At 34.1% G+C, this 12085-nt stretch overlaps 1 protein-coding gene across 1 annotated transcript; it reads right to left on the minus strand.

The window, feature by feature from the left end:
* Positions 1-418: 418 nt before the first annotated feature.
* Positions 419-1363, minus strand: LOC127546616 (olfactory receptor 11G2-like). Its single transcript, XM_051973643.1, has one exon. It carries the CDS (start codon positions 1349-1351, stop codon positions 419-421), a length of 933 nt encoding a protein of 310 aa, XP_051829603.1. The 5' UTR covers positions 1352-1363.
* Between the last annotated feature and the right edge of the window lie 10722 nt (positions 1364-12085).

The raw sequence follows: 12085 nt of genomic DNA on the forward strand, positions 1-12085 counted from the left end.
GTCACAAAGTAACAGTATAGAAAGAAATTATCACGCTAAAACATCTTCAATTGGAGTTCAATACACAGAAAGGAGAGATATATTCTATGATATGTCTGGTCCTTTAAATTTAATCTATCGTTTTGATTAGCCTCATTAAATACTAACACAGAGATTATGTCCTTATTAGTTTAGAAATTGAATTACAGACTTAAAAAAAACTTTTGTAGGGCATATTCATTAGTGAGAAAATATGAAATAGAATTTTACTTTACTTTGATTCTTGAAAAAAGTTATATTTACCAATTTAGGTTTGGTTCCTAAACTGAGAAGTAAACCTATAGGATTATCTCACAGAAATCTATAGATACAAATCTCTACTATGTCCCCTTTCATTGTAATTTCAGATTAGGTAATGAATGGATTTCACAATGGCATTTCATGTCTTGTGAGCAATCATTTTGGTCACTAGAATTTTCCTCAGAGCAGCTTTCATATCCTTGTTTCGAAGGCTGTAGATCAAAGGGTTGATGAGTGGAGTGATAACTGAATAAAACAGTGTCACAACTTTCTGGAATTCTACTGATTGCTCTGATCCTGGCAATACATATATCATGACAACAGAACCAAAGAATAAGATGACTACAGCTAGATGTGAAGCACAAGTAGAGAATGCTTTATGTTTGCCAGCAGCAGAGGGGATCCTCAGCACAGAAATAATGACCAAGGCATAGGAGATGAGCACAAAAAGAAAAGTACCAACCATAAAAATAGTGTTGAAAGTAGAGTAAATGAACTTTGTGATATAGGATTTGGAACAGGAAAGGGCCATCAGTGGGACAGGATCACATATGAAATGATCAATAATGTTTGGGCCACAATAGGACAACTGTGAGATGAGAGCAACTGGTATTACAAAAACAATTAAACCACATGACCAGCCAAAGATAACCAAGCCAGTGCAGAGATGGGTAGTCATGATGGTTGGATAATGAAGTGGACGACAGATAGCAAGGTACCTATCAAATGCCATGATGCAAAGATAGAAACCTTCATCACAGCCAAAGGAGAAGAAGAAATAAAATTGGACAAAACAACCAACAAAAGTAATAGTCTTGGTCTCAGAAAGGAAATTGGCCAACATGTTGGGAACAGTTGTGGTGACATAGCAAATTTCCAGGAAGGAGAAATTCCCCAGGAGTATGTACATGGGTGTATGGAGATGCCGATCCCAGTGCACAGCACAGACAATAGCTGCATTTCCCATTAAGGTTAGGATATAAGTCACCGAGAACACCACAAAGTAGATCTTCTGCATCTTCTGGCTGGAGATAAATCCCAGGAGGATGAAGTGACTAACAGAATTGACCATGTTTTCTGTATCAGATATATTTCTTTTTTCAGAAGCCATGAAGATGGTGCTAAATATAAAAACACAAATTAAATAGTTTGTTGCTTTTCCCTAAGAAATATGAATTACATTTTCATTCATTTTAATCAAAGGGTAAGTATCCTGATTTTTGCTGGAGAAGAAAAATTATAATGTCCCTTACCTATTGCTATGAATGAACTTTTACCCAATAAAGAATTCATTTAGCCTATTAAAAAACACAGCACTACAAAGCAAAACACACTAGTGATTTAGATTACATTTTAATTAGCAAAGACAATTGAACTAGAATCCAAATTGATGTATCTAGCCCTGTATTTGCCACCCCCTTCTATTTGACTATGGGTTGATTGCCTAACCTACTTCTATTTCCTTATCTGTAATATGGCTATGATAGGGGAATAAACTTACAATCAAGAAGATCCGAATTTAAGTTTTTAAATTTAATATGTCTCTGACATATATTGTCTGCATAATTACAGACAGGTCACTTAGTCTACCAGTAAGTATCCCATTCAATTCTTCAGCTGTAGATTGCAGAACAATGGAAGGAGTGTTCTCATCAACTTTCCTGGCCCCCTTTTCCAGCATTCGTTGTACATTCTTTCATACTGTCTGATTTATTGGTGATGTTGGAAGAGTTGGAATCCTGTATTCTCCCCATTGTCACTTTCAGGATCTCCCTTTACCATTATCACTCAATAACTATTTTGAGTTTATTTGAATCCATATTTATCAAAATTCTGGTGGTAGTTGTGTATCAATCTCTAGGACACTCCTCCCTTTTTGCAATGGTTTAGGGCTTGTTTCACAATCTCTTCTCATCAATTCCTGCTCTAATATTAAGGGACTTCAATGTACATATTGATACTTCCTCAAAAATTCTAATCTCTCTATTCCTCAATTTATTCATTCCTATGAAAGATTCCTCATCTCATGTCAGATGAAACAAAGATGGTCATGCATTTGATCTCACCTCACCTAAAAGCATTCCTCATAAATGTCCATAGACTCTGAAACTCCTTTATCTAATTGTTTTCTGTTATCAGTCCATATCTTTCTCTGCCCTCCAACTCCAAATGCTGCTCTCCATTCCCTCAGGTCCTCAGTATTTTCTCCTCAAGGCAACATACCTGCTATGGCCATACTCTCTTCCCTTTTTTTCTACAGTGAGCTCTTTGGCTATGTCCCTTGAACCTCTTCACCTATCAATGATATTGTCAAGCTTCAGCCTTAGATCACTTCTAGCATCAGCAGTCTTCATTCCTACTCTATTGAAAGAAAGCAGAGAAAATTACAAACAATGATGAGTTTCTGAAGGGATCTACTCTAAATTTATTTTACATAATCTTAACTGAGTCCTCACAGCAACCAGGTAATCCTTTTAAAACTCCACATCATAATACTCCACAAACCACACACAACAGTGTCTATTCCTAATCTTTCCTTAAACCTCTTATAGCTTCTCCTCTTCTCATCCTATTAGATGATTATTTCACTAAAGAAAATAAGATCATTAACCTAAAGCTTCCTCCTTTTTCCCTCTTCAAATTATATTTTATTCCTCACCTCTTAATCCTAGTCTAAGAAGAAGAAGAACATCCCCTTGACCTTGTCAAAAGCACTATCTTTATGTGTTTGGTGATCGCATTTTGTTTCTCCCCTCTATCTTTCTCAATTTCCCACTATCTTAAATCTCTCCCTATTAACTGGCTGTTTCTGTTTTGCCTATTCATCCCTCATCCTCAAAAAACCTTCCTCATTTTACCCATCCTCATCCACTATTCTTTCATATCTTTTCTCCTTTTTTTGTAGATAAACTCCTTGAGAAATCTGTTTACAATGGGTACCTCCACTGCCTTCTTACCAGATGTTAATTTTCTTCAGTCTGGCATTTGATTTTATCATTCAACTGAAATTGATCTTATCAAAGTTTTTTCATTACCTAAAATCTAATGGCCTTTTCCCAATCCTCATTTTTAAAAAATCTTTCCTCTGTCTTTAATATTGCTGACTAACCTTTGCTTCTGGATGATCTTTTCTCTTTATATTTTCATTTCACTACTCTTTCCTGATTCTTACCCTACTTATTTGACTTTGCAGCTTCCTTTTCAGGAACTTTATCCAGGTTATATACATTAATTGTGAGTTTTCTCTATAACTCAACCTGGTGCTTTCTCTTTTCTTCCAAACTATTTTGCTTGTTGATCTCAACAATTTCCATGGTTTCAATTATCATGTTTATGCAAATGATTTTCAGATTTAGTTGTCCAACCTTAACCTCTCTCCTGTCCTCCAGTGTTACATCTCCAACTGTCTATTGAAAATTCACCATATCTAAACTTTAATTTATATCCTTATCCTCCCAAAGTCCTCCTGTTTCTAAGTTTTCTATTGTTAGCAAGAACTCTATGTCACTTAGGTTTATAACCCACATGTCAGCATAAATCTTCATTCTCTTCCCCCAAATCAAATCAGGTGCCACATCCTGTCATTTATACCTTCCCAATATCTTTCAAATGCTTTACCTTCTTTTCTTTGACAATGCTAACACTTTTGTGATGGTTCTTATCACTTCATGAGCAAATTACAGTTATTCCTACTACACCACAAGAATTGGGGATATGATGTCCCCACAATCTGAAAAAAACTTCAAAAAAATGGCCCCTTCTTTATACAAGAGAAAAGGTCTAAATTATTATGATATTAAAATATTTAAATTACATAATGGTATATATATATATATATATATATACATATATATGTTTTATGCATTTCTGAGTTTTTAAACTTTTGTGACATCTGCTGACTTTGGTGTGTCATCTACTACTTCCATAAAATTATCAAAATATTACCATTTAATTTTTTATGTCAAACTACAATATATTGAACCTGTGATTGAGAAAATAACAAAGTAGAAAGGACAACTGTGTTACAATAGTATATTGATTGGCCACTTTATTTTATCTGTCAAATTGATTTCCTAAAGCACAAATCTGATCATATCATCCTTCTATTACAAAAAAGACTCTAGTGGTTTATCATTACTTCTAGATCAATGGGTTTTTAAAGGCCTTTAATAACCTGGTCACTACCTACTTTTCCTGTCTTTTTATTTATACTCTACTCTCTTCTACATATTCTAAGATCCAGAGGCAACAGCCTCCTTGATGTTACTAGCAAGCATTTCCCTCTTCCAATTACAGTCACTTTCACTGGTTGACAGTATTTCTTCATTATTTATGTTTCTTCTTTTGTATTATGTAAACTAAAGTTACATCTATTCTAGTGACTGAAGAGGATCCCAGTCCCAGAATCAAACTGGAAAGGGATTAGGGACAGTCACCATGTGGATATAGAAATATATATATATAGTCTTATTTCTGCAAAACACTATTGTGTTCTTTATATCCTGTTTTTGTATTATAGTCATGCACACATTGGGAAGGTAGGGGCAGAAGAGCAAAATATGCCATTTGCATGTCCTGTTTAGGCAGATACATTTTATTATTTTATAATGTTTGCTTTCTTGCTTATGCTGTCAGATTCAAATTTTGCTTAGGAAATATCTTTGACATTGGTATACAAACTTTGGTGACTCTGGTACTGAAATTACAGAATATTCTCTTATTGAGAACATTACATTTTAAAAAATCAATTACTGTGGAAAATGTGGAGAAAGGCTGCAGAAAAGCTTTGTGAATATATCTCTTAACCAAAAGAAAAAAAAAACCCAAATAACATTGTAAGAAGCCTTTTCTAGTCTTCTTTAATCTTAGTTCCTTCCTTCTGAGATTTTTTCTTATTTATTTTGTATATATCTTATTTGTATATAGTTGTTTACATGCTATCTTCCATTAGATTGTGAAATCCTTAAGATTAAGGACTATTAGGTGAAAGACTTTCTTTGTATACCTAATGTTTAACAGGTTCTGACTCACAGTCAATACTCAGTGAAAACTTGTTGCTTTAATTTGACAAGTCTCTGATCTGTATTGATGGAGAAGATTTCCTCATTAGCAATTCTTATTCCTAGTTGGGAGATGATGAGAAATTACCTTTGGCTAACCTGTTTTAATGAATACTAAAGAGACTACCTCTGCCCAACTTGTATCTGTAAGTCATTTGCTTCATCAAAATACAAAAACAGAATTCCTGCATGCACTACAGTGAAAAGAACACTGGATCTGGAGTGAGAGGTTCTGAATTCAAAACTCATCATTTATACTTATTGTATGATTTTGGTCAAGTTATTTTATGTCAAAGATCATCACTTTTTTCATTTATAAAATGAAGGATTGGAGTAGATGGTTCCTGAGGTCAGTTCTAAATTTGTGAACCTACAAACCCCTTTAGAAGATGGAAGTAGAGATGTTTTGCAGATGATGATACCAAATATTCAGCTTAACTGAAATATCTTCTCAACTAAGTGTTCAGTTATCCTGGATCTTGGCCAGAAATCTGAAAACTCTGTGGTTCTTTTTCTTCTTGTGAAAGAAATGAATATCCTTCAGTATTCTGTTTATGGCTATATTAGCAAATGTTTAACAGTAGGCTCTCTAGAGGGAAAATGTATGTGCAATAAATGTTCAAGGTCTATCTGCACTATTAATACTTTCTCCATCGTTTCTGGTCTTGGACCAAAGGAAGCCAGCTTCAGCTAACCTAGATAGATTCAGGGATTTCTCATAGGCCTTGTAGAGCCAATGTTGAATAGCCTATCCTTCTGTTAAGGGATCTCTCTCTAACTCTTGATACTATGTCTAGGCTTGTTTTTGTTTTTAAATGTATAGCTTACTCTAACCTCTTTGAATTCTTCTTTATCCCAATGATGCTGAACTTTAGTCTACCAATGCACAAATTTTCAGTAGTAGTACCTTACTACTAATTTATTGCTTCTTTGTTACAAATCCTCCTCGGTATTCCTCTCCTTGTCCTGCTTTAGATCTGCCTGCACCCACATCCTCACCAACGTTCCCTGTGAAACTTTTATTCTGTAATTAACAAACCACGCTTTATCTTAAACTTTTTTCTCTCTTACTCCTTCCATCTTTTGTTCCTCACTGATATGTTGTCTGCTGGTGATACAACTTCTTTCAATACTCTTTTCAATGCATGCTATACCTTTTCTGTTGATCGCTTACTGATTAGTATGGCCATATAAAAATACTTATTTCTTTTCAAGCCACTTGCAAATACTCTCTCTCATCATTCAGCAACTTTTCACACTACTTAAATTTTTCATGCAGTCCAGATCCAAGTGACTATTATCTACAACTACTAGGACATTCATTATTGAATAAGTTCAGTGTCTGGCTCATTATCTTTCTATCTAGGACATTTTTTCCTTTCAGATTAAAGGACTCCACTGTATCTATTGATGCCTACTTATATAACTGAACTTTCAGGTTTTTCAAACTACTGGTTTCTAAGACTCACTCCTCCATTCTACTTCAGCTATGCTTAGAGATGATTATAGCATTAATCTTGCCATCATCCTCAAGTGTCCCACTTCCATGTTCCTGAACTCTGAAAGTCTTTTACAAAATCATCATCTATCATTTTGTCTTTCTCTATGCATTATTACCAACTCTATTCTTCTTCCTCACCATCCTCATCATACCATCTAATTTTCAATTCTTTTTCAGGCCATCACTCCTGCACTGGCTAAATGTCTCTCCCCCCACCCCCCTTTCTTTCCTTTTCTCTCTCCTCCCTCTTTCTCTCTCTCTTTCCCTTCTGATCAATGTTTCAACTCTAATTGTTTTTTACTCTAGAATCCCAGAATCCATCATTCATCATACCAAACCTCTCCCTGAATTGTTTCTGCCATCTGCCTCCTTTTCATCTATACATATGATAGTTAATAAAGTTTGAAAAATATCCCAAAAGTTTTCAATATAATTTTATGCTCTCTAGTCTGTATTGAACCCTTAATGCAACAAGGCAATTATTTGACTCCTCTCCTATTGGTTTATGGCTCTATTCTTCATAAGTTTTTTTTTTCCCTTAAGCCTTCCCCCACTCTCTCAGGTCAGGACTTTAACTTGGAGAAATATCTATCTATATCCTTTGGCAATGAAAAACTGTATAGCATAGGGGAATAAAGTATTAGATTTGGAGTCTGGAATATTTTGGTTAGAATCTTGTCTCAAACATTAGCTATGGACAAATAATTTAACATTTCTCAGCTCCCATTTTCTCATCTATAAAATGGGGATAATACCTCTTGACTTTACCTTCCATGGTTGCTGTGAGAATCAAATAAGTTATTATCTCGAAGATGCTTTATTAGCCTTATTATGCTATATTGAGTTATCACTTTCATGGTTGTGTAGAAAGCAGTGGATAGATTCAGGAAATCTGAAATACTGCCTGATTCAATAAATATGAGTTGATCCTTTATATGGTATTGGATCAATCAACTTATCTTGCCAGGCCATCTTTCCCAACTCTAACATTCTCAGGTTCTATGAATACTTACATACTTACAATTTAGGAACAAAGTGACAAAGAATAAAGAAAACATGGATTGCCTATTATATATTTGTCTATGTCTAGCATGAAAGAAGAGAGATTAGAAGACCTTTAGAATAACAAACAAGTACTATTTTTGACAGCTTCTTCTTAGGACAGTCATAGATTTGGCTGAATTACTTAATTTCAATTAACTTAATTCAATTAACATGTACTAAATATGACGTGAGATGATTTGAAAATTGAAAATTACACAGTTCCTTTTGAATTAATAGCATTTCTTTTATGGACTATATTGTCCCTTTTTAGAACAATAACAATCTTAATGGGAAATAACAATGTTATTTCTATTTTGTTTTTGCTGTGGACCTATGATTTTATTAATATAGGAAATGACTTCTACCAATGGAGCTGTTCTCTAACTTGTAGTTTTAGAGGGTTATTTAGAGCAGAGAGAAGTCAAATGAGGTAGCCAGGGTAATACAACTATTATGTGTCAGAGATAGGGCCTGAACCCACATTGTCCAGGTTGAAGGCCAACTCTATAGCCAGGAATCCGTGCTACCTTTCTTCACAGGATTACTTCAAATCCCTGTCACTACTCATTCTAGCAAGATATTTTCCTCTGAAGTCTAGTGTGACAAGCAGCTGTCTCAGTTCAGAGACCAAAGTGAATCCTATAAAATGTACCAAATTAAAAGTAAAATTACACTGAATAATGTCTTGTGGGCATTTCTATATTCATTTGGTCAGTTAATAAGACCATAGATTTAGATCCCAAAGTGGCCTTTCAGATAATCTGGTTCTATTCTCACTTTTTACAAATGAGAAAAATGTGGCCTAGAGAAGTCATAACTTTACCAATATCATATGCAGAATTGGCAAATTCAGAATTTTATTACTCCAATGCCAGTGGTTTATGCACTACATCATTTTGCTATCTTTCAAAATGCTGAGAAAGATTTTCTTATATCTGCCATTGGCAAAATGATTCTTTAATGTAGAGCCAATGAAAATCTGCATTGTAAAGGGATATACTCAGGAATATCCTAGAACAAAAACATTGCTAAGAACAGATTTATTATGTAAGTACCTATGTCTTGGAAATTGGCAAGCAATACAAACTATGGCTTGATTTATTGTTTTCTTGATTGTCTACATATTAGAAAATGACAGAGAAAATATTAATAGTGAACATTAAGAAGGTGCCCTCCATTTTTAGTAATTTAATTGTTAACTTTTTATAAGGATATCTCTTCATCTATCCCTATGAAATCACAAGACTAGTTCTATGATGCCACTTAGTCTCTTGTCTATGATCCGAGACATATTCCATTGTATGACTTGCTCTTCACTGGTCAAGTTCTTCTTTATAGCATCATTTCAAATCAATATTATTACTTAAATATCCATACTTACAATGGTGGGAGCTTCTTTTCCAATATTTCATGCAGAAGTCAGTTGCTCAGAATGATATTTCTAAGTACAATCCAAGTACAAATATATACTGAATGTCACTTAACATTTAAGGAACAGGAATGCACATGTAGTCTGGGACATTATTTTTCTGTAACAGTAATAGGAACCATTGTGGCAATCATTTTTTAATGTTTTGTGAATTTTTACTTGAAATTTCCTGAAATTCTCATATTGCTTAACAAACAATGCTTAGCATCCCTTAATAAACAATTCTTATGAAGTAATGAACAAGCTAGGGAACTAGGAAATAATTCCCCACCGTTACTAAAAAGCTCTTGGAAACAACAAGAAAATCTTTTGGACTTTTATGTTCAATTTTTTATGTTTCGATTTTTCCAGAGGTAAGAAGAAAGCATAGATGTGGCTGACTTTTGAACACATTCTAGCTCCAGACAAAATTCTTGTTGCAAGTGGTTGTATCATGCTTTGATTTACCATTTAGTTCTTTCCTGAAGAAAGTGGTCAAAGCAAGCAAGTAAAATATTGCTCTAGGGGAAGATATGTATGAAAGAGGGATAAGATCAGTGGCTTTGTAACCTGCCATGGGTTGTACACTATGAATCTGGAAGGAATTTCACTCCTTAGCCTCTGAGTATTCACTGACAATTGTGAAAGACTGGATAAAGGCACAATAGGTGTTTATTTCCTTCCCTAGCCTTTTGAGGTTTGGGACTCTCCTCTTGAGCATTATTTGATTTGTTTATTCCATATCCTGAATTTTTCTTGTTTAGAATGAAATCCCAAGTCTCACTATTCCCAGAAGTGGACGAGCCACTTAAATCCAATTGCCTTATTAAAAAAAAATAAGAAAGGTCAGCTAGATGGCAGAATAGATAGAGCATTAGTTATAGAATCTATAGGCTTGAACTCAGATACTTGCTGCTTATTTGCTATATGCCTGGGGCAAGGCACTTAACCCTGATTGTTTCAAGATAAAAAGGAAAAATGGCTTAAAAAATGGTGTTAGCTTCTATTATATTCCAGGAATTTCACAAAGTTTCTGAAGAATAATTGAAAATTGATTTTTTAAATGGTAACAATTATTAAATTATTTAAAACCTTGTTGATAGATTCTATAATCTTATTTTCCTTAAGAAATTCAATAAATATTAGTGAAATGCCTATCACATGTTAGATGCTAAAGATACAAAAGAAAAAATAAGTCTCAATTTATAAACCTTAAATGGACCTTAGAAATTATCTAATTCAATTCCCCTTTGGTATTATTGGGTTTTTTTTTTAATCATTTTTTATTGAAGCTTTTTATTTTCAAAATATATGCATGGATAACTCTTCAACATTGACCCTTACAAAACCTTGTGTTCCAAATTATCCCCTCCTTGCCCCACCCCTTCTCCTAGATGGCAAGTAATTCAATATATGTTAAATATCTTAAAATATATGTTAAATCCAATATATGTGTACATAGTTATACAATCATCTTGCTGCACAAGAAAAATCAGATCAAAAAGGAAAAATAAATGAGAAAAAGTACAAAATGCAAGCAAAAAAACAAAAAACAAATGAAAATTCCGTGTTGTGATCCACACTCAGTTCCCACAGTCCTCTCTTTGGGTGCAGATGGCTCTCTTCATCATAAGATCTTTGGAACTGGCCACAATCATTGCTGGAGTCATGTCCATCAGAATTGATCATTGCATAATCTTGTTGTTAGCATGTATAATGATCACTTGGTTCTACTCATTTCACTTAGCATCAGTTTATGTAGGACTTTCCAGGCCTCTCTGAAATCATCCTGTTTCTTATAGAACAATAATATCCCATAACATTCGTGTACCACAACTTATTCAGCCATTCTCCAACTGATGCGCACCCACTCAGTTTCCAGTTTCTTGCCACTACAAAAAGGCTGCTACAAACATTTTTGCACATGTGGGTCCCTTTTCCTTCTTTAAGATCTCCTTGGGATATAAGCCCAGTAGAAATAATGATGGATCAAAGGGTATGTATAGTTTGATAACTTTTTGAGCATTCTTTAGAACGACTGGATCCATTCAAAATTCCACCAACAATGTATTAATGTCACAGTTTTCCCACATTCCCTTCAACATTCATCCTTGTCTTTTCCTGTCATCTTAGCCAATCTGAGAGATGCATAGTAGTTTTAATTTGTTTTTCTCAGAGTTGTTTTAATTTGCATTTCTCTGATCAATAGTAATTTAGAACACCTTTTCATATCACTAAAATGGTTTTAATTTCTTCATCTGAAAATTGCCTGTTCTTATCCTTTGACTGTTTACCAATTGGAGAATGGCTTGAATTCTTATAAATTCGAGTCAATTTTCTATATATTTTAGAAATGAGGCCTTAAATGTAAAAATGTTTTTTACACTAAAACTGCAATTTCGAACATATAAGGAACTCCTAGTAAGGAACAGCTCTCTAACAGTGCAGATTGGCATCTTTTTTGCAATTCGTATTCTTAATTGCTAGAGCCACTACTCAGGACAACTGATTATTCAAATGGCTTGGATAATATCTGAATCAATAACACTCTTCCAACGAGATGAGAGACCACCAAGCTTTAGCCTGTACACTACCATTGACTCTTAGGATCTTTGGAGCCTTACCTTTTTTTTACCTTACCTTATCTTTGCCTTTCAGTATTCTTAACACTATCATCTGATTTATTTGTGTAATTTAAAGACACTTGGATTTTGACATTCACCCCATTGTAATAACCTTAGGATCTTGGAGCTTTTCACATGCTCTGTAGATGGATCTTTTTTAATATGTTGT

This window comes from Antechinus flavipes, chromosome 2 (genome assembly GCF_016432865.1).
Source record: "Antechinus flavipes isolate AdamAnt ecotype Samford, QLD, Australia chromosome 2, AdamAnt_v2, whole genome shotgun sequence".
Classification (NCBI taxonomy): Eukaryota; Metazoa; Chordata; class Mammalia; order Dasyuromorphia; family Dasyuridae; genus Antechinus; species Antechinus flavipes.